The 23,912-nt window shown below is 32.8% G+C and overlaps 3 protein-coding genes across 3 annotated transcripts; 1 reads left to right on the forward strand and 2 right to left on the reverse strand.

Annotated features, from left to right (window-relative positions):
- Positions 1-804: 804 nt before the first annotated feature.
- Positions 805-2,825, reverse strand: TRIADDRAFT_15923 (uncharacterized protein; the record flags this gene model as incomplete). Its single annotated transcript, XM_002110967.1, has 6 exons — positions 805-897; positions 1,252-1,338; positions 1,615-1,713; positions 1,936-2,028; positions 2,214-2,270; positions 2,733-2,825. Coding segments are annotated over 6 exons (522 nt in total), but the record flags the coding sequence as incomplete, so codon positions are not given.
- A 12,040-nt stretch (positions 2,826-14,865) lies between these two features.
- TRIADDRAFT_50029 (uncharacterized protein) lies at positions 14,866-17,443 on the reverse strand (the record flags this gene model as incomplete). The annotated part of the gene is made up of 7 exons (XM_002110968.1): positions 14,866-14,890; positions 15,030-15,151; positions 15,241-15,295; positions 15,387-15,592; positions 15,691-15,795; positions 15,996-16,083; positions 17,358-17,443. The coding sequence occupies 7 exons, from the start codon at positions 17,441-17,443 to the stop codon at positions 14,866-14,868; spliced, it is 687 nt and encodes a 228-aa protein (XP_002111004.1).
- A 1,866-nt stretch (positions 17,444-19,309) lies between these two features.
- On the forward strand, positions 19,310-22,583 carry TRIADDRAFT_54503 (uncharacterized protein; the record flags this gene model as incomplete). Its single annotated transcript, XM_002110429.1, has 6 exons — positions 19,310-19,399; positions 20,995-21,095; positions 21,590-21,657; positions 22,114-22,206; positions 22,380-22,440; positions 22,535-22,583. The coding sequence occupies 6 exons, from the start codon at positions 19,310-19,312 to the stop codon at positions 22,581-22,583; spliced, it is 462 nt and encodes a 153-aa protein (XP_002110465.1).
- Between the last annotated feature and the right edge of the window lie 1,329 nt (positions 22,584-23,912).

The raw sequence follows: 23,912 nt of genomic DNA on the forward strand, positions 1-23,912 counted from the left end.
TACAATAGTTTATAGATATCTTGTTACTGCTTATCGGTTGTACTAACTATCCAATATAGTGTCTTTCAATCTCACTAAAACATAGTTATAGGACATACATCGAATTGATGAAACGGTAACAACTAATTTTATATTTAGGTTATAGTTCATCGTATTTCAAAAATCTCTAAAAGAATGCAGGACTTGATTCTTATTCGGTATCCTGACCTCAAATTATGATTTTAATCCATTTTAGAAGTCTTCACAGTAGTTTTAATTAAAAGACTTGCCTACTGTTTTCGCCATGATTTCTGTTACGTCAATTAATTAGTAACTTTGATTATTAAATCAATAAACTAAATCATTGCTTGACGTATTTGAGTTTTGGCTAGAGTTAGCATTATTGATACTATTTTCAACTTCCAATACCATAGGGCTCGTGACTGAAAGAGTAGATTCGTCAAAGTTGACGGTAACCGTCTTCACTGATTGGCCATTGCCATTACTTACGATATTGGCATCATGATTTCTGTGTTGATTATCAATTTGAGTACTATCGGGCGTTGTCAGATTTGTCTCTTGGAAAGCTGTTTCAGCATTTTCTTGTGCTATATTCTCAACTATAATGTTATTTACCACAGACACTTCTTCATCTGTTGCGTTCTCGCTGTATTCCATCTCATGATTTTCAGAGTGATCTTGATTTATGTCACCATTATGATTTGCTTGTTTAGTAATAATCGTTTGAGCATTTTGTGGAGTTTGTGGAAGTGAAGTAATTAAAAGGTTAGGATTACACCTAGGCGATTGACTCAAGTAATGTCGAACGTCATCAGCTTGAGCTAATCCTTCAAAAAATGGAATGAGATCCAATAATTCATTGTCAGCAGGATCATCGAACCACGAGCGTATAGGAACCTTTACAATAAATTAAATAATATTAAGAAGCAAGTTTAAAAATTAAGTAAGATTAGTTTATTTATTTCTCTCGTCGATTGAAAATAGGTTATTTATTTTAGAAGTGATTTAATCGCTATCTTAATATTTTAGCAGCTATGTACAAATATAAATTTCTTCTTGTTTATCTCATTATTTATTGACTATAAAATAAGTTTCGCCGACGATTGCATAGCTCCGTTAAATGGCAGATTATTAGCTGTGATCAGGTAGATATACATTACTGTGCTATTCAATTTTCTGTTTTCGGATAAAACTCTAATAAAACTATTATCCTATATATCTTTTTAGACTCGTTTTTACGCAAAGACCTACCGCATTCTCGGGATGAAAAGCGTAGGAAGTCGGAGAGTTATCGAGTATCACGGTTGATTTTAAATCGCGACCAAGTTTACTTAAATCCTAGTTGCCATTAAAGAACCAGATGATAAACTTAAATTACAGAAACATAAGTTATAGAATATATGTATGCGTTTAAAAAGGTTCAATCTCTATGGGTAACATTCTTCATAGCGAAAGACTTTCATAAGTAATATTTCGATTATCTATAGATTACTAAAAACGCTACGGTATAATTATTGATTTTCGAACTATTGAGAGCTTGTTACTGTAAATATCGCTTCACTATAACGCAATAGTTAGTTAACTTTATAAATAAAGGAAAATATAAAATGTTACCTTAACATAAAATCCACGATTATAAACGCAAGATTCTCGATATAACTTGTTATCAAAGACGTTCCATTTGTCGAGTAACTTCGATACGGGTTCGGCATACTGAATAAAATATAATGAATTTCAAATTTTTATACCTAGAAAAATCTATAATTATTGTATGAAATATGTCGGACCAAGAGTAAAGCTAGCCACAAAAGATTATAATATCAAAATTATAGGGGTATTACTTTCAATAGTAGTTTTGTTTACATAAACGAGATAGATAAATCTGATAAAGGACTGCAAAATTTATACGATTGTCATCATTCTTCTGCTTCGTACCTTAGAAACACTAGCTGTAAATAAAACACATTCAAACAGCTGACCCATCCGCTCTAAAAACTTGTCAATGTGTGGTCTCTTCAAGACGTAGACCTATTAATTAAAAATAAATCAATACCATTGGAAAGGTGAATTTTATACCAGAAATTGACACAAGTACAGTAGTATCGTGTTATTTATGATACTATAAAATCGCAACTAGATTAAAGAATCATTCATCATATTATAAATCGTATCTGACCAAATATTTTCCAGCAATATACTATCCCAATCATTACCGTGTGAACGATATTGTCAATCTCTACCGGTACGATATAGTCCGCATTTTTAACCGGCTAATTTTTCGATAAAGGAGGCAATGGTATTGGCATTAGTTCAAGAGTAAACATGTATACAACTGATATATTATTAACAAATCGTAGTTTAAACTTCAAAATCGTATTGAATAAGTGGTAGAAATATCAATTCTATCAGCGTTAATAGAACGAGAAATATTGTACTATTCAAATTAAGCTACTTTACTGGTATAATTTATTATAACTTTGGCCTAATATTCGCTTAGTAAATCAATCCATAAGCCGATTGCGTAATAGCTGATCGAAAAAATTATAGTATATAGCAAAAAACGAGTACTGACTCTAATGACTGATTATGATAACTTACAATATTACTAAATTTTTAACCTCCAAACTAATTAAACAACCTTTGTTCTTGACAACGTAAAATATTACTCTTTGCTACTATTAGCCAATACCGCTACTGATTGAACCTCTCTATCGCTAGATAAAATGACTTACTTTAAAAGAGCTATGGACTAATGTTTCATCTAAATCAATTATAACACATTTCTTCTTGTTGGCCAAATCTTGCTGTGGAGGCAGAAGATATCTCTGTTCACCCTAAGTCAATAAATGTCGAGAGAGGGTACCATTTAGAACAATTACTTTATCTAAAGTTCAGCTGTATTCCACTTTTTGACTATACAAATTTATAACGGTTCGTTCCCTTCGGTGTACAATATAGAAATTTAATTTAATTAACAGCCTTTCAATTAGTCAAATACCACCGTGGTACTGGGAGAAGATTTTAAGCTATCTTATTTATCTTATCGTACTAATAATAACTCCGTGTAATCAATTTGAAGTTCATCTGTGTCGAAATTTTCAAGTTCATCTAGGTCGAGATTTTCAAGTTCCTCCCAAAAGGATGTAGGTACATTGCTTGTATTGGCCTCCATCTACGGTAATAATAGCTACATAGTCGTAATCCGCAGGAAAACTTAAAGTTTGGATGGTTAAGGACGCCGTCAGTTATAACAATCGTTTTCAAATATTTTCAAATATTTTTTGCCCGTTTTCAGGATTTCCCTATACAATACTTGCTCGTGTTATGATGCAAATTTGAAGCAACCGTTCCATTTAAATACTTGACCATGGCCAAAATAGACAGGTAATGATCATAATTAGCTATCGCACTTTAAATTGCTTTAAATAGTCATGAATAATGATCTATTTAGTAGCCGGTATAATTGGTATCATTGACGTACGATACTGGCCTTAACGTTTAATGGACACTGCCTAGGATTGTAGACCCATTTTGATGGTAAGAATTAAAGGAATAAACTAGAAATATAATTCTTTTTAATAATCTGTAAGTGGTTCTACTATGATGACTTAGAAACCCCATTCTTCTGAATATTTTACTGGAAAGAGTTTCATATAAGGCAAAAATTGTGATAACATAAGATGGTTATCCTAACCTATGTTATCAATCGAAATGCTCTATTCCTTTTCTATATTTTCGTCAATGTTAGTGTTAAAACTCATTTTAATAAAGTACATCTGCGTCAAGTAACCGGTTAATTTAATTGAGAAATTGACATTGAATGGGAAAATTTCCGATTTGACGCTGGCATATACGCAAGTGTGTATACTGTTCTATAATGATTGATTTTCTAATATACTGTACACATATAGATTCCAAACAATTTTTTATTCTATTCGGGCTATTTATCATTTTCAGCTCTAGAACACCATAGATTATTTTGAAAAAATACAAAGAAGTTTTAGTAGTACATTAAAAATGTTAAAATAGTTGTTTCCAGTAACTTGTACTTGAAAATGGATGAAAAAAACATACAATAACTTTCTGTTCCTGTTATTCAAATAACATAAGGAAATTTTGATACCTCAATATTCCACTGTACTTCAGTAAAAGTGAAATTTTACGACCCTTATTTTTTAGCAAATAGTTTAACATGGCTGTAAATGCTAAATATGGTAGTTTTTATTCGTGCTGAGACAAATCAGAACGGGAACAGGAACAAAGAATATTTTAGAATCTTGTTTCCCTCTTATGTTAATCAATATTTTAGTTACAGTAGAACATTTTTATTCTTGAGAAACGTTATTAATTTCATTAAATTTATTCGTTAAGGATAATAAAAGTAACAGTGACAGATAGTCAACTAATTAGGCTAGTGTATTTCTAAAGTCCAGATAACTGCTATACTGTAAGGTAGATCTGTGCAAACATACAGTACAGTGAAGAGAAAGTTCTATTTATTGTTGAAGATATGTTACCATCATTAGCCTTAATTTAATTTGTTCTTTTTCTGTATTGCTATCGTGAATTTTTGACTTATTTCCTTTGGTGTAGTGACGAAGAATATATTGTTAAAATATAGATAACCGTCTTATATTGTAATAAGGGAAATAACACAAATTCATCATTGAAGACATTACTTCAGATAGTCTTGATCGCTATACAGTACATTAAAAATTGGTTATTTTTATGCATTGCTGCAGTCAACTTGATCCATTTCCTTTATTTTAGTGACTTAGAGTAGATAATACGAAGAATAATTACACTAGAGTATGAATTGACTATCTTATGAACTATAGTAGAGCTGATTTGGATTGCTTGACATGTTAAATTGGTTACTTTTCGTGTATTGCTATCATAAGTTTGATACATTTCTTTTGACAGTGATGACTAAGAGTGACGGATAACTACAGTCCTGTAGCCATCATTAGGGACAGTCATTCAGTTTGCATTGCTCGTCATATATGATTACAGGACGGTAATAGCTTAGCAAAATCAAAATATGGATAGAGTCTACACAACTATCTATATGAATAAATATTGAATCTTTCGAATATTATTAAGGTTATGATTAATTTACATAATTTTTCGAGATATTTTATATAAATTTGATGCAGTTTTTATAGCATAAATAATTAAAGGTAAGTGATGTTTAACAGATTTTTTTACAGTGAATAACACTCAACCGGCTGCAATAATGTTTAGCGTCTAGATAACTTTAATGAAAATTGCATGATGAAACAAATAACTCCATACGTAAATATTATTTTTCCCTTTTTTCTATCAGACGTAACTTTTGACGTATTTTCTATAGCATCCGTAAATAATCGTGACCGATGACGAATAAGTAATCAAAAATAATATCAAAGTGATTGTTCGTCATTGTTATTGAATATCAATTTCTTTGACTTTTATTGTCTTACTACTTCAAATTTCTATTCGTTTCCTATGGTATTATTAACCAATGACGACTGATTGGCATTAAAAATTTATTATATTGAACTTGTTGTTAATCTTTCTAACTTTTTAGAGGTATTTTTTATTTTTTACGTTCTTATTTTAAATTGAATTCAATTTTCATGCTGGTGGCAAATAACGAGTATTAGAAAATCACGCTCACTGTTAGATCTGAGTTTAAACTACTTCTGAATTGTAAAGGGATTGGAAATACCCAACCAATACGTAACTTAGCCAATTAATATCGTAACCATGACAAACAATTGGCAATGCATAACTACATGCCTACTAGCTAGCTAGCAAACCATCAATAAATTACATCGAACTCGATACATAGTATAATATTGGTTTATCGCTCATAAAAATAACCAATAATGAATTTCGATGGTATTAACAGTAAATCAATTCTGACGTCCAAGTATTGAACGATTCCGAACCGCTGATTCTCTTCTGTAACTGTAATACTTAACATAAATTCACTTTTTCCTTCAAATTGTTAAATCAGTGTTTAGAATATGAAAAAAATAGATACTATATTCTGAAAGTAATCCCTACTAGAAATCTTTTGTCACCCTTTTAACTTTCAATGATTGAGAAACACTATAGGATGCACTTTTGAAGGTAAAGTGTCGAAATTGATCGGAAAATTTTCGTACGATCTGCGCGTTTTATAGTAACCTATTTGACAGTAATGAGAGCGAATGGAGCGAATTTACAATTCCCTTTTCAAGATTAAAGTCTTAATATATGAGAATCTTCACTGCCATTTTTTAAATAGCTCTTAATTTAATTTTAAATGACTTATGAGTACAATAATTAATTTAATCTCCAATTTATCCATCCAGTAGCTTTCACTTTATCTTATAATGCGGGAACAACTAAGAGTAATTTTTTAAATAGCGTCAAATTTAGAAATCGTAAGGCATCTTTCTTATCATTTATTCTTTAAGATATTCATATGCCAATGCAACGTATTGAAACAACCCTTGTTTTGGTGCCTGTATGAATACTGTATTGCCTTAGATTGGGCATGTTTTAGTTCTTAATATTATTTTGTCCTTGTTACGAGAAAGACTACATTAGTAGTATACAAAAAGTTTCGATAAAATGCTTCCAGCCGAGCGATATTTTAAGTAGTTTTATTGTACAAATATCTTGATCCTCAAATTAGGGAGCCCTATTCTACCCTATCGGAACTGATTTCGCTGCATGAAATAACTTTAATTTCTTTCATTATCTCCAGATATCATATTATCAATCACAGATGTGGCATTGAAGTCATAAACTTTGATTGAACTAAGTGCTTTGGGGCATCATTGAAAGCATTTGCAAATAGCGCTGACTGGAAGATTAAATGCAGTTACTGTGCTATGAGACTATATGATGCCTTCATCAAGTGCATAACGTAGAATAACATTGGAAGTGAAATTTGCAGGCCATTTTAATCGTAGAATTCAGCTGTTATATTGGCAATAAATCACTCATCATTTTCATCGATAATTTAGCCAAGAGGATTCTTAAGTATAGCACATTCTTAATTAGTAAAGTGGAACAGTAATTGCATTTTATTAACATTAATATGGTAAATAGTTTTAAGATTGGGAGTAATGTTGGCCTATTATTCAATAAGATTATGTGGTGTAATTTTATCTATATGGGGCTATGAATCATTAACTTCGAAGGGTTTTACAAATGTTTTGATTGCTACTTGTGTATTACTATTATCGGTTGATTGATTTATTTAACTTATTACAGATATCCAGTTCAGTGTAAGACTAATAATTTTCGTTAGCCTATTCATTATACTACCGATACTTACATTAGATGGCGGAGGTCTGTCTTCACCAAATTCGTTACGTGGACGTCGCGTAAAAGCACCAGTAAAGCAGCAGAAGATCGAAGCCAATAATTTATGATGTTGCTGTTTTTTCTTTCGATTGGTTTGCTCTGAAGGAAACATGATGAATTAAAATAAAATCCTTAACCAATTTATGTGATAATGCATATATATATTTTTTTCAATCATGAATACTGGTAAAGAATACATTAACCTATTAATGTGGTTATACTGGTATGATTGATGTGAGATATAGACATAATTCTTCCTGACAGTTAGTTTGGATATATAATTGTATACTGAACAATGAAATGGTGACCTTTCGAAGAAATGCTATTTTGATATTAAGTTCAATTTTTGAAAGGACTTTTACTAAGTTAACGTCACTTCCGTACGGTACTAAAATGCTGAAGTCAATGTATAAGATGGGAGTCATCAATAACATCCAAATTGTAAACACCTATGATGTCAGTAATTTTGACCACTTTCTTTTTAACAACTATAAAATTTTCCCATTTCTCTATTTAATTTGGGATTAAATTACTAATGAAGTTGACCATTAGATACATTTAGTAAATTGTATTAGCGTATTAACTTAAAACGGAGATAAATATTTAAGTAGAGTATCATTGGATAGTTAGCCCATCTACAAATTGTTTTACAAGAGAAGGTTATCGCAGCTGCGGACAATTTGTACATTTATTATTTAACACGCAATCTGTTAATAGTATAATGAAATATGCGAATGTTATCTATCGGTGGTATACCGTATACGTATATACCTTCATATTTTGTAATTTTTTTGTTTGTCCCTGATAGCCTTAATACGTAGCAACAATAGATGGAGAGATATTATTTTACTTTTTTCAATTCTATAGTAACCAAATGAATACTCAGCATTGATGTAAGAAGGAACGATTACTACTGTTAAGGCTGGATTATGCTATGAAATAGAAGCTTATTCGATTTCTTTAGTCACGTCGAATGATAAGATAAGTCTGTTTCGTTGAGATTTCTCGTAACCGTGACCCGTAATATACTATCTTGCATATCTGCATCGTTTACGCAATGAAAGCTTCTATTTTTAAAACTGATAATGCTATCCGGATAACGGAAACTGTAGAATTATACTGACACAGAATAATATTGATATAGAAAATGTAATAACCAACATATATACAATGACAGATAAATACCTTTTCAATTTTTTAATATATATAACATATGTCTTAAACAATTTCATACGATACATCGTAGTGGCCTTAAGCTAAATTAACTTCTGAAAGATGGATAGAGTGTAGAATACTCTTTTCACTCTAGGTAAAGAGTTTGATCTCTTACTATCTTTTAATATCATGTATTTTATCTCGCTGCTAAAAAATTTTCATGAAGATATTTTTATAATTCTGTCTTGAAATTTATAATAAGAACGGGTAATGTATAACGTGTAGTATGGCTGTAATAATAGTTTAATCTAGTATTTATTTAAGGTTTTTTTGAGCAAGAAAAGAAATAAAATGATACAGGAAAAATTAAAACCGGATGAGGTCAAAATAGAATTTTAATATGTAAAAGGGTGCTATTAGTCAAAAGTAAAGAGACAGCGATCCATCAATCTACGATATAAGGGATTAGTCAAGAATGGAGGTTTATCGTCTATGTGAGGCATGATTGTATACTAGATTGGATTAGATATTTAAGAACAATAATAAAGTGTTTTGAGCATAGCACAGCCCATCAGTTAATTAAAAAATATACGGCAATCAGTATCAAGGATAAGATGGATAAAATGTTTATGCGTCTTACTGCAAACATGTAGTAGTCATAAAGGTCAGCAGTAGATCATTGACTTCAAGAAATCTAAGATAGCATAATGAATAAAATAGGCGAATTTCACCTGCTCTCTAAACTACGCTACGTATAACCATATATGGAGAATAATATATATATACTACGTATAACATTAATAAAGCCCTTTATTTTTTTTAGAATCAACGCATTAATGAGAATGTATTGGAGGGTACCGATCACTTCCAATATTACTTAGTGTTATTTTGTTTTTACTTCGATAAAAGTTATCTATTTATTAAGACAGTTATAAATATAAGTCGAAGTAGTACTAGACGTGTAATGACTAGCCAGAAAAAGTAGACACAAATATATTTTTATTCAGATAATGAGGGTGTAACTGAAAATAGTTTGTAAAGAATAGACTATAGATCTCGTCAAAAATTCACGGAATTCATAACTCTATTTTCTACATATTAAAGTACAGAAAATCTCTCTAAAATATAAAAGAAGTTGAATTAATTTCAATATTTTAATCTATAAACTGGTTAATGTGCTAAGTAATACTCGATTTTAAATCAATGCTGGTAAACTGATAATGAATAGAAAATCTAATAAACTGTAACAGTAAACAATTACTCTTTGCTGTGCTGAAGAAATAGCGAGAAAGGCATTGAAAATTAAAATCTATCAATTGTATTGTTAAGTAGTCAAATATCACTTTAAGGCGATTTCTACTGGGTCAACCTGAATGCAGAAAATACGATACGAGCGTATCTATTCGTATATAAAACTATTGCGAACATTGATGCAATAATTATTACCAATCATAGTCATACAATCCAATTTGCTATCGTAAGCATTTAGATTGCATCGACCGTAATAAGAGAAATTCACTGATATTAATAAGATCTACAGTAATTAGGATCCTTTTTGAATACTGTACTTGTTTAATTTCAAGATTTGAAGAAGAAAGTAGGAGGGCAGGAGCTAACTTAAAACTGAAAAGAATGCCGTATCTATTGAGCATAAATTATACATATACGAGTATAATTAAATCAATCGTTATCGATGCGAATATAACATACAAAGTATTTTTATTCTTGCTTGCAGCGCTAGAATTATCTCTTTTCATTTTTACTTTACTTAGTTCTAGGTCAAAGTAATGTCGTTCGTTAGTCTATTTCACGTTAGTAGCGATGGCACTGATTGTACAGTATTACAGTATAACAGTCAATTCCATCGATGAATAGTAACATAGTAATCGAATCAAGTATGCCATATAAAATGGGCAAATTAGATGAAAATTAATAAACAGAAAAGAAGTCATTTACAATCGCTTATTCAGGTGTTGCTAACGTTAAAGGTAGTTGTGGGTCTCTTTCTTAGAGTTCTCTAGTTATAAAGTTAATCACTCCTGATGTATAATAGTATAAAGTCATATCCTAAGTTGAAATCGACATGAGTAAGAGAGTAATAAATCAACGTTGAGATATTTATTCTTTCTTTCGCTTTGTCTGGATCAATAAACGTAGTAAGTAAAATGTAAAATTGCTCGCTATGTAAAATTTAAGTAGTGCCGCCGCCGACATTGCTTATACAGTAGAATAGCTCGTAGTTTAAATAAGCAATAAAGTAACCTTTCGTATTGTTCATTTATTCAAATTTTTTTTTGTTGTAACTTTCGCTCATTCTACTCCTTAGTAATTAGAACAAGTCATCAGTTAGTTTATCAATGTCCAAATAATTTTGAATAAAAAAATAAGCGGTGATAACTTTGCTAACGCGTACGAGGAGAGAAACATTTTCAAGACGATTGCTAATTAATGGTCATAAAATAATATCTAATAATACATAATTTTTACATTAGCGATAGACACACCTCATGATCAACGAGATAGAGAATACAGTATTGTGTCATCGAATAATAAAGTCAATGTTAGTATTTACAACGAGACGTTCATGATGTATTGTAAGATAAATTCACCGTGTAAGGGCAGAGAAATAGAAATGCAAAAGAGAAAAAATGACTCCATTACATAGTACTACCTATAAGTATCATTGTAGTTGAATGAAAAAGAAAGATACTATTCCAAAAGTCTACAGTAGATGGAAATAAGCTTGCAGTCCGTATATCGAATGGTTGTATGACCGCAATATAAATAGCTAGGATAAAGAAGTATTTAATCTTTAAAAATATAAATAGAGATTTGAACTTTCAGCAAGTAAATATAAATACTTACTATAAATTTATAGCAAGACGCTAAATGTTTATGCTAACGATATGCGTAAGTCATTAAGCAAAAAAAATTACCCACATGAGAAGAAATAGCTGCAAACTCTTACCAATGTGAAGTAAAACAGGAAACGTTGCTATCAATTTTATATATAGATAAACAATTCGTATTCCATTTTAAAGTGTAGGAAGAAGGCATGGTTACTAGAGGAAAAAATACTAACTAACTGTAGAACTTCAAAAGTTTCAGAGGAAAATAATACTAACTAACTGTAGAACTTCAACAGTTTCAAGTTTACATGACTACGTCGCAAAGTTATCAATAGTAGTTCCGTAATTATAGTCGTTTGTAAATTTAAAGAAACAGATACATGTCTATTTTAAGCAGTATCATTAGGCATTTGCCGAATGCATGACCTCTTTCGAATGGCTACTTCATTAATGCAATAACAGGCAGAGCATTTTCTCGAGTTCTTATTTTTTTGATTTTGCTTACTCGCTGGGTGTTCATTCTTATTAATAAGCAATTCTTAGGGCAAATTATAAAAATTCCATTCTAAAACGTTATTGTCAGTGATATCGGGTGTCATTAATACACGAACAGGAAAGATTGCAAATATTTAAAATCTTTCGCCCCTGACATTTGATTCTTAATCCGCCCTCAGGGCTTAGAAGATTTTGTGTACTGAGTAGTTTTAATGATGGTTTACAGATCTACAAAATAAAGTAAATAACTTTACGTAATTTAGCGCTAGTAACTGGAACGGATCTAAACCAACGTAGATGTTAATCGGTATCAAGGCGATCTCAGCAGAAGGTTATACCGTTATACTTGTATCGCTATACTATGATAAAAATAACGTTCATGTTCAACTTCGCTGTCTTACACATATCATGCAGTACATTGTAATTTAATAATTCATCAAGTGAGTAACGAGTTGGAGGTCATTTTTTTTACTTGATATTGTTAACATCTTGTCCGTGTAGAATAACTTGAGCACTCTATAAGATGGGACTGCATTGAGTGTAAAAGTATCGACTTGGCATACAAAGTCGTATCATGATAGGGATGAGATGGAGTTTGTAGTTCAAACAAATCAGTTTTTCAATGGTACGACATCGTGCCTTAATTGCTTCTCTATTACAATGATTTACGAAACGATGACGATATAAGCTTAGTACACATTGGACTACACCAATCTTAGCCTATCGTATAAGCTATTGATGGTACTTGCATACTGGCTAGAGTACCTTCAAGACGATGATAGCATGAATTTTTTTCTTCATTTCCAAAAAATAAAAAGTAAGATATAGATAGAGTAATATTTAGCAGCTCTTTACCTTCCCACTTGGCTACATTAATTAATTAATATTGATATGGCAATCATAACAACTTACCTCTTTGAAGATCAGAATTGGATTCGCTGCTCATATCTCGTAACGGTTGCTGGTCTTCATTTTCCTTGCTAACTTGTGCAATAATGGATGTTTCATCATCCATTATCTAGCATTAAAATGTTTCAAATAATTCTAGTTTATTCTTATCTACTGTAATAAGTAGAGAGATAAATAGTGATTTTCAACGGACAATTTTTAGTGGGTGGAACGCAATCCAACAAGGTAAAGGTACCGTTCCGAACTGTAATTTTCTTTTGTACGATTGAATCTTATCTACACATTCACTCACTCCAACTTTGTTCAACGCCCCAAAACTGTAGACGTACTCTTCAAGCGGATCAAGAATTGTTGAATGTTGAAAAATCGATCCACTACGAGCTTAATGACTACTGTAAGCTACGACTTGAAGGAGCCAATTAAAAAAAATAATAATAATAGTGCGGGGATGCTTGGGAACTCTTCTACGTCGCGATCGCTAATATTGATTAATTTATTTATTATGCAGAATATTATAATCATGATGATATTGTAGTGCACTGTGGCGCGGTCCGTCGAGCACAGTGGTGCACAGTGGTGCACAATAGTGCGCAGTAGGTACACCACATTCGTTGTTACATTGCATTGCTCTTGGCTACTGTACTCTGGCAATTGCACGAGACTGTACACTAATACAATCACTATTGCAGCTAGCTGAATTCACTGTCAACAGTGACATTGTTTTTGGCCATGGATTAATGTTCTATTCACATTTTGAGAATTCCACCAGCTTCTAATGGTTGTAATATACCATCGTCGCCACTGTAGTGGCTAGCAAAATTAATGTCACTATTATTACCAAACAGTGGAAAGTCAGTCGCCGTGGCCATGGGGTGTAACTCTACCGTACGGACACTACAGTACTTATACTGTACGTTGTGTTACGCTGCAGTACTGTACTTTTAGCAGGCCTTCTTGGCAGAATCCTTGGCAAAATGGCTTAACTGGACATGGACTATTGGATGTTAATCCATGTGCTGCGTTACAAAACTCAATTTACGATACTTTTAGATTACTCTTTAGTCGACGATTGAACTTAGATTACTACTATACTGTACACTACAGTCATCACACAAGTCAACTGTCTTGGACCGTTGTGTACTGTACTGTACTATACTTATCACCGAATAGAATTAAATTCATTAAATAACTGGAAAAGATAATCCAGCAGCATCTATCAGCAATAAATAAGGTTCATCAACTGTAAATAAATACTAATCATCTACGTTGTAGTCATAGATTGTCTAAAATTGATGGCTAAATATTAACGAAACACACATTCTTCGTTGTATTGCAATACTTGCAATAACTGATCATGGTATTTAATAATAACATCATTGATCAAGCTTTTATCACTATGCGTCTTGCTGTGTACAGTCAGAAGCTTCTGTGCGTTAAAGCAGCAAAATTAAAGCCAAATGTTTTTATTTTCTAACAATTGCTAAAAGATTACAAAAAGCTGTATTACCGCAAATTGCAAAATTCTAAATTTTACTCTACTGTACTTTTAAAAATCCAATGAGAGTATCATGAAATACTCATATATCTGGTTAATGCTGTACTATTGGCATGTAATAATTTTGCAAAAGCATCCATCGAAGATGGATATCCAAGATATTTAGCCCAGCAAAGGATAAAGTACTGTACCTTTACTTTAGATTAAGTTTACTGTTGTGTCAAGTTGTACAACTTGGCGGAATGTAAATTATATTACAGTAAGCATAATAGATATATACGGCATTTTTTTATTTACTGTATATGTTTTAAGAACTTGTTTACGTAGCTGCATCTACCTACTCAAGAATATAACTTTTAAAATGTACAACAATTAGCAGCTGAAACTATTAGAATAATAAACATAGTTAAATTGGACTCATGAAAATAATACATACAGAGTGTAAAGAATTTACAAATCCACGAAAAGTGATGTTTTTAGTAAATGAGATAATGCCCTTCATTAGCCAATCTTACAGTCTCCATGAAACAAAGATCTTAAACGGCTATCATTCAAATAATAGGCTTCGGTTGCTTTAGACCTAACGCAATCTAGGCGGTGGCACTCATATCTTCAATATTAATCTCTTCGTAGGTTGTCCAGCCTATAGTTTAAGTTGATTATACAATCATATCAGTATGAACAGTACGTGTATCCGAATGAAGATCCGTCCAAAATAGTAGCAATCACAGTATTAACTAGAGAGCTAAAGAACGAAATTCAATTTAGACAGCCTGACATACCTGGCTTGTAGGTCTGCATCTAAATCACTATTGCCACCACCACCAGCAGCAGCAACCTGCGGTTGTTTTGCTGCATGGGATGCTGAGTTCAAGGAAGTGCTGCTTGCTGGAAGGTCAGCAAGCTAATAAAATCGAGGTAGAAAGGGTTAAAACTATAGCAGCATAATTTTTAGAGGGAGTGCATTGAATCATGTAATAGTAACACAATTACCTGATCGGTAAGCGTCAATCCCAGTTCGTCAAAAACTTGAGCCACTATAGCATCGCTAATAAAGCACAAATTTGACATTACATTTAAAGTTTTTACTCGTAAAAGTATTGAAACGCTAAAAATTTAAACTGCAGTTTTGATCACACCTTTCTTCATCATCCTCTTCATCGCCTATAACATCATCGATAGCGTCATTCATCATTTCTTCCTTCATATCCATTACTTCAGATTGCTTTTCAAATTCCATCATAATCTTTTGTATTTGTGGCAAGTTTAGCTGCTTATTCATTCTACCTAATGCTTTAGCTACGCCTTTCATAGCTTGCGCCATGGAATTGGTTGAACGAAGAGTCTATAAAATCGGTAAGTACAAAAGTCTTTTGTTAGGCCAGTTTAGAGTTGAGAAAGATTGCAATCTTTTTCATGAGAGTTGAGATGTCATCAACATACCTGTATTTTTAAAGAAACCGCCTGCAAATTGGCTTTCATCATTATAAATTTTTTAACATATCGACGTGTTCGAACTAAATCTTTGGCCATGATTTTGGTAGCGTCCTAAAAGATGGGTAATCAAATAAATTGGTTCAGTATGGCTGCATCTGTATGCGTGTCGACGTGAAAGGTACGTAACTGGGAAGTGTACGTCTATATTTGTCACATCGTTTGAATCATTGCATTTTAGCTTCAAATTTCACATATCGTAGCGAGCCAATAGAAATATAATCTATGTAAAGAAATTGATTACTCATAGTTACCATTTGTCCAGCCTTCGCCATCTTTTTAATATCAGCAATGACTTTCTTCTCTTGTTGTTCTAATTTTACTCTTTCCCGATCTAAATCCCTTTTAATATTAAAACAGAAACATTAACACATTGATAAAGGAGGCAATAAAGATATTATTTTGCACATACTAAAAGATACTTTCTGAAGCTATATTAGAGGTCCAAAAGACTAGAGTACGAGTTTACACTTTGCAGTACGGCGTAACTGTAGTCTATAGCTTGATATTTCAGTCGAGTACCATAAATACTATACATACTGCACATGTAAAGATTCATTGATATGAGCGAAACTAAAATTTACAATTGTTCCATGGCAACAACATCGGCTCATCAACTCCAAAGACTCTACCTCTACAATTCTTCGTTTTGTTTCAGTAATTTATCTGAATCTAGTATTGCATGTAGCACAATGTGATATTCGCCAACGAGTATTGTAGGTAGGCCATCGCTATCGATATTTACTGTCAATATAAGGTACTAGTGGGGGCTACGTAGTTCTTTACGTTTTGTTGATCAGATAAGGTTCCTAATTGGCCAAGAGGGAAGACTTTCAAGGCTAGTAGTAATAACTACATGAAAATTAAATTACAATTTGTGATTTATTATTCATCTATCGTTAGTACCTACATATGTATTGTAAATAGATCATGAATTCTTCGTTGGAGCATATTAAACATGACTCAACATCCATAATGCAAAATTTTAGCCTTGAGGGGTATTTCATTTACATGCTACAGCAGTCACATTGTTGATGAAAGTACAGATTTTGTCAGTGTCCTCACTAATGACTAATTTCAATAGCTTCGGGTAAAAATAACAAGAGACTGGTGTGACTAACCGGTGTACGCAATAGAACTGAAGATTCATCTTGATAATATTTTACTCTACTATACCTGCGCCTTGTACTGTTATACTGTCGTGAATCCGCATATGAAAGTTTATACAGATCAAAATCAAACAGCGTAGGTTGTAAATTATTGTATTTTATCAAATGTCGAACTGTGAACATTGGAAGAGGATCCCCAAGTTTCCCTGATTTTATGCGAAAGGGTGAGGTCGGAAAATCAATATTTCCCCATGAAATATTTCATAGTTAACTGTTAGCAATATCGATCTGGTTGTAGCCAGTGGACATTGCAGTATTTATTTGAATGCTAACTTTGCGCTATACGTAGTTGATATACTGTAGTTTTATTTGGTATTGGCTATTACGTTTCTTTGGAAAGTCGCTTCCTTGATGGACAACTATTGTACATTGCATCAAGCTTTCTATCTTGCTGTACAGTACATAAAATGTTGTTGCTATTACCGCACTGTTTAGTGATAAACCTACCGAATCGCTTTATTTAAAGCGCGCTGGTTTTGCTTCAATAACTCTTCGGGAGTTTTCTTTTTTCCAAATAAAAATTCCAGTGGCATGTCGTATTATTGTGGTAATGTTTTGTAGGATAGTTGAAATCAGCAGTAGAATGGAATCAGCCCAAGTTAGCAGTAATATTGGACGATCAAGTGAAGAACCTTTTAGCAAGAAATTGGCAACGACTTGGAAGTCAATATAGTCCAGTCCAGTCCAGTAGTTTGAGAAATGTGGCGATTGGTTTCAGTACCTGAAGTTATACGTACTGTACAGGTACGGATGGTTTGTTCGACTTCTGGTACTGTACAGTATAGTACTTTTGGAGGGTCTGTACAGCACCCTTTACTGTACTGTACAGTGTACAGTACAGTAAGTACAGTGTACAGTACTGTACAGTACTGTACAGTAAGTACAGTGTACAGTACAGTAAGTACAGTGTACAGTACTGTACAGTACTGTACAGTAAGTACAGTGTACAGTACAGTTCATTGTAGTCAATTGTCAGCATACTGTACACTGTACTGGATAAAACCTCTACTGTACTGGATGACTGCGAGCGCGATGACGACTGATTCTATTTTTAGGTCTATACGTCAGTTGTACCATCCCCACCTAGACCTGACCGAGCCCACCAGGCGGAGGACTTGGCCAAACCTAGTGAAAGTGTGCATTTTGTTGATACAGACTCATACAGTTCTTTCACGCCACGGACGGACCACTGGAAGAATGTGGACACTACACTATAGGACATGATTTACTTCTGGCGGTCTAAGGTATTACAAGTCTTGCGATGGCAACATGATGTTTGTTCTAAAATATCTGTATCACAAGTGATCAAGTTGTAGAGAATTACGATTGCATATATCGATATTGAGCACTGCAAAATTGGAGAGCAGAAATGCTGTAATGTCGCCCTCAACCATGGTTTGCAGTTTCTTAAGGTGGCTGTGAATGTCAAGGTTGACCCTGCACTGCAGCTAGGACTTGCAAATAGAGGATGACGAGGGTAATGGTTTTTCTTTGAGTAATGCCAAAGACTACTCAAACTTGCATTTTTCCACGTTTTTTTCATACAAAGTACTTTAACCTTAATTGGTATTCATGGTATATTCCTGGCCAAAGTTAGTCCCTTACTCTATAGAAACATGTTACGTCTCTGACTCATGCTATTATTGCTATCGTTGTACCGCATAGTGGGTCTAGGACAATTAGACGCCGACAATTGACTGCTGTACTGTACATTAAGTGTACAATGGAGTAGTATAGGATGCAAACAATATCAATCTCGATTTGATATAACGAGGATGAATTGATTACTTTGCAGCGTTCAATCCTATACGCCGTAAAATGAATGAATCGAATGGAGTAAAGTATCTCTTTTGATAGGATGAGGGTGGATTGACTATTTTACAGCATTCAATCCTATACAGGGTCCAATCAATTTAATGGAGTAAATAAATAAATTATCCCATTTGGTTGTAGATTGTACCATATTAGCTACATGTCGTATCTACACATTCAACTGGACCAAACTGAGTAGGTTTAATAGGGTGGTTTAGCATCGATTTCAGACAGTGACCTCATTCGAGGTCAAAGAACAGACATTCTACAGTACTAATGCTACAATACTAATTCCAATGAAGAAGACGCAGTACAGTACAGTACAGTACGTAATACAGTATACTGTACTAATAATAGGAATTCTACAGTACTTACTCTACAGTACTTTCGCTACTGTACAGTGTACAGTACGATCCTCAGCCCAGCAGAATGTTAACTTTTAACCGTACTGTACACTGTACAGTACAGTACTTTAACCGCTATCATTATTGTGTAAAGTCAACTGTAAATTAACAAATAAAAAATTGACAATATTCAAATTCTTATTTCCAGCTTAGTGTTATTAGAAAGCGACTAAAAAAAGGAAAATGAGTGGCTGTCTAGATGATATTAGATGTATTGAATGTGATATTGGCGAATATAGGAATCCCATCGCTGCTTCGATTGCAGGAGTTTTGGTAAGGATATAGAGTAGTTGCAACGATCAACATACTCGCTCGATTAGAAAATAGCTGTTGTACACTGTACGTAGTAAGTAGATGAGGTAATTTTATTCTCCATACTTTATACTCAGTACAAACATTGCTTTGGCCGTACCAACTACAGTCAATGAGTGCCTGGTACCAGATATGAAAAATTCTATTTCCAATTTTGTTAGTTTATAAATCTGAACCTTGACAACTTGATTCAAGTATATGACGATAACATATTATCAACATTGCCAATACTGTAGTCATTTTTCTCCTTTTTCCAACAAAAATACTCATCATACGGTCGAGTGGCAATAGTGTCGAAGATGATGCTATCAAAAATAGGATATTATGAAGCTATATTTACAGTATGTTAACCTTGCATGGATGATGACGGTGGACATATATGGACAATATATGGAATATGGTACCGTCTTGATAGTTCGTAGATGTTGACTTGGTACTTACTTAAATTAGAATTATCGGTCTTGTTTCTACGTGATATAACATTACATATTTTTATTCATTGGCCGTCAAGAGAATTCTTTATTTTTTGATACGTTTTGTCCTGATCAATGTACTGTAGACCGTATTGATGATAATGCAATTATTACAACTGGAAGGGCGAACCTACGAAATTGGATAGTCAGTTTGATGTAATCCGATAAAGTCTGGGACGCGGGCTCATAATTCACATTATTACAGTACTACAGTATACTGTATTGAATAGCAATTTTTCTGTTATCGACATTACCATAGAAATTAGGCCATTAAGTTCTGTCTAATAGATGCCCTTCAATTATCAATGTACTGTAATGTGAGGTTATACCATATACTGTACACTAATATAATCTTATCACGATTATTTTACTAATTATAAAGTCGATATAAATAAAAGCACGATATTGTACATTTTGGAGCCTAGAGAATTGGATAGAAATCTCTGATAATTAATTTACTACGACAATGCAACTGAACACGATATACCTGAGTCAGTACGAGTTGGATTGGAACTACAGGCAGTAGTGCATGGATATTATAATGCGGTAACACTGCACGAGTACATATACACGTATATCGTATTAGCTATAACTATAAAAATCCTCTATCAATCTCAACCTCTGTTTAACGAAAGTGTATAACCGGAAAGAACGAAAAACTTTATAAACAATCCAGAGTTTAACGTATACTCGTGTGCGTATCGCTTATTTACGTCAAGTTCTGGAATATAGGCCAATATGGGTTCATTCTTTATCCAATATGAAAAGTAGAACTTGAGTATGCGAAGCGTAAAATGATAGATACGATTTATTTTCATAAGATTAATCTTACGGTATTAAAATGTAGTCTATGCTTGTAGATGGAACAACTTTCCATATGAAACATTGCCTTTATTAAATTGAAGCTTTGCTGTGATAGTAATTTAGCTGTGATCACCAAGGCAGTAGTTTAACGTTTTATACACTACTTTAGATACTGAAATGTAGATAGCATCGAAATAATTATTATCAGTACCTTATGCAATTATCTATAATCTATACTGTGCAATTTACAGCTATTATCTAATTGTATGGATCATATAGGGAGCCGCCGGATGGTGGGTTTTTATTGACGCTGCCACCACAGACCAATTCAATCCAGCATTTTGTGTTTGTGGGATAGTTTCTATGGTCGGATTGCTTATGTAAGTTTCGGTATCCAATCTATAATGATATAATTAGAACAGAATGTGATGCTGCTTAAAATATGCTAGTATCATATACTGCAGTATTTAGGCGCTATTGATCTAAATTCTCGTATACGTGTATAATATCTAGGTATTTTTGATACGGCTAATGCAGTGTATTGCCATGTATAGTAGGATTACTGTTGCACGTTTTATATGTCCGTCTTGCACTTTAAATAGAAGTACTCAATTAGGATTTTCCCTAGTTTTCGATATTAGTTTATTATATGCGGAAGCAGAAATTGCAACCAAGACGATACGCGTCTAGATCATTTCTTTAGTCAGAACTCAGACATCTTAACTCTATTCTATATGATCTATACTGACTGTAGTATATGATTGAAGTCTTAAATGTAGTATGAAGCGATTAGCTATTATACTATATCACTTATTTAGTGAATTAGTCATTAAGCTAACTATATGATCTACTATTATATAAAATATCATAAAAGGATCAATGCTATTTCGACTGGACAGTTGCACGGAGATGCTTATTCTGGTGGATGTTTAGGACAGACGGGTAAGATTGCTAGCTCATAATTTGAAATCGCCAGAAAATTAATGCTTATCAAAAGCTATGTCCAACGGATTTGTTAACATGTGACCTATTTTAATACCTAGTATTGCGGTAGTACGCTATAAAGATAAATTTTCTGAATAGTGTCTCAGCTGTTGTATATTTTGCAATGCGATAGCTTTATAGTATCGTAGGTACAAGGAATTAAATAGTGTAAAACTATACGGCAACAAACAATTCAGAACTTACAGAAACTGCCTTTAACGCAATAAGTAGTACTGTTTTGCTAGATAAGTATTTGTTAGACCAAAAATTGGACTAAGCTCCCGTTGTAGATCTATGCCTATTCCTTTGAATATCATGCTTGCGAAACGCTATCAAAATACGTATATGTACACTGTACAGTAATCTTAAATTGACGTAATATACTCGTTCCTAAATTATCTAATTATATCTTAGGTTCACGTATATGGTTCATCTTTGGATTTGGATGCCTTTTTGGAGGTTTAATATCATCTGGATGGATTTTATTTGCCTCTTATGTTGTCCCCCGTAAGTCATAAATGTATTCATACTGTCAATATTACAGTACACGAGTTTCAAGATTGTATTCGTAGTTATGCTTTACGCGACGTGTCACATATTTCGGAATGTAAAAGTTGATCTTTAACTAGTATCACTTTTGTCATAGTCTGATACTAAATGCATCGTCTTACTCTTGTTAGATGCAAAAGATGTATGGCCCGGTGTTGCTGTCTTCCTCCAAAATGTTCTGCTGTTTTTCAGGTAATATGAAATTAAACACTTTCTGAACAATAATTAATGACACTATTTAAAGCAGTATCAAGAACTGACATTGGTATATTCTTATCTTATGTAGCGCTTTAACGTTTAAATTCGGCCGAACGGAAGATCCATATAGATTTTAGATGGTTGGTTTGGCAGTTAATTATTGTAAAGTAGTGCATTTTCCATTACCAAAAATGCTATTTCAAGGTAGCATGACTATTGCTTCTTCTAATGTACAGCAAGAATTAATATCTTGTACGTTTACGCATTTATTACTATACGTATACGATCTTCTTGTGTAAATCCGGTAAGATAGTATATGTTTGTGGAGTAAAATCTTAAGGGTACGCTACTCCATTCTATGAAAATTAGTTTTAAAGAATGTTCCATGTTGAACCGTCACCAGAAAGTAGAGACTCTTGAAAATAATTGATCGTCTCTTTTTGGAAATATAAATTGCGTATAGATTAAATTCACAAAGCGTTACGAATTAGGTTTATAATTAAACAAGAAGGAATCAGAAATACTGATCCTATTTCCTTTTATATAGATCTCTATTCTGTATGTTCTAAAGATTAAATATTCCTAACACATAAATTAGCGATTGGTAGAGTGTAGATTATCCATTGGGTTATTGTACAAGTTGCAATTTTTTGGTAATTTTTACGGTTATATTTCGCGCATAATATTGAACACTTCAACTGTTTATTATAGTATATCGTTAAGTTCTATTATAACTTCTTATCAACTTCTGTAATGTATAAAGAACTATAAATCTTTGTAGACTAGATAGAGATTGAGACCTTATGGTCAGTTATCTTACATTTTATCAAAAAAGCTATTACTGGAGTGCGGTAGCTTACGTATATAATCACGTCTATCTGTGTATTAGCTGGGAATTCAGGATAAATTATTTCATAACTTCGTATAAAACCGCAAATACAACTATTAAAAGTTTTCGATTTGCACACTTCATGACTTGCAGCGCTCACTGGTATAGAAGGAATTAATGCACTACTTATACATGTACAGTATATTATAATAATGATAGTTATCAATTCATTTATCTTTGGCTTGATATTAAAACTTGCAATTTGCGGCAAATTTTATATGCTTTCTTTGCAGCTGATACAGCAAGACTGACCTGTTAATTAGGGATAATCGACTTAATTGGAGTATGGTCGAACTGAATACTTTATCGAGCTGCTAATAACAAGTTGTAAAAATGTTTAGCTAACTACAGTACTATCTCTAGTAAACAATACTGTACGATCTACGAGTGACAACTATAGTCTTAAGTAATCTGTAAAATATCCGTAAGTATAAATCGACTGTTGTAATAAGAGGTTTATAAAACTATACAAACAGCATCCCAAAATCCTAAGATTTTGATATTTAATTGCATTCATGAATCTACTGTACTGTCGTAGATTCAATTTTGGTATCTATTTCATTACCGTCCACTTTTA

This window comes from Trichoplax adhaerens, genomic scaffold (genome assembly GCF_000150275.1).
Source record: "Trichoplax adhaerens TRIADscaffold_3 genomic scaffold, whole genome shotgun sequence".
NCBI lineage: Eukaryota > Metazoa > Placozoa > Uniplacotomia > Trichoplacea > Trichoplacidae > Trichoplax > Trichoplax adhaerens.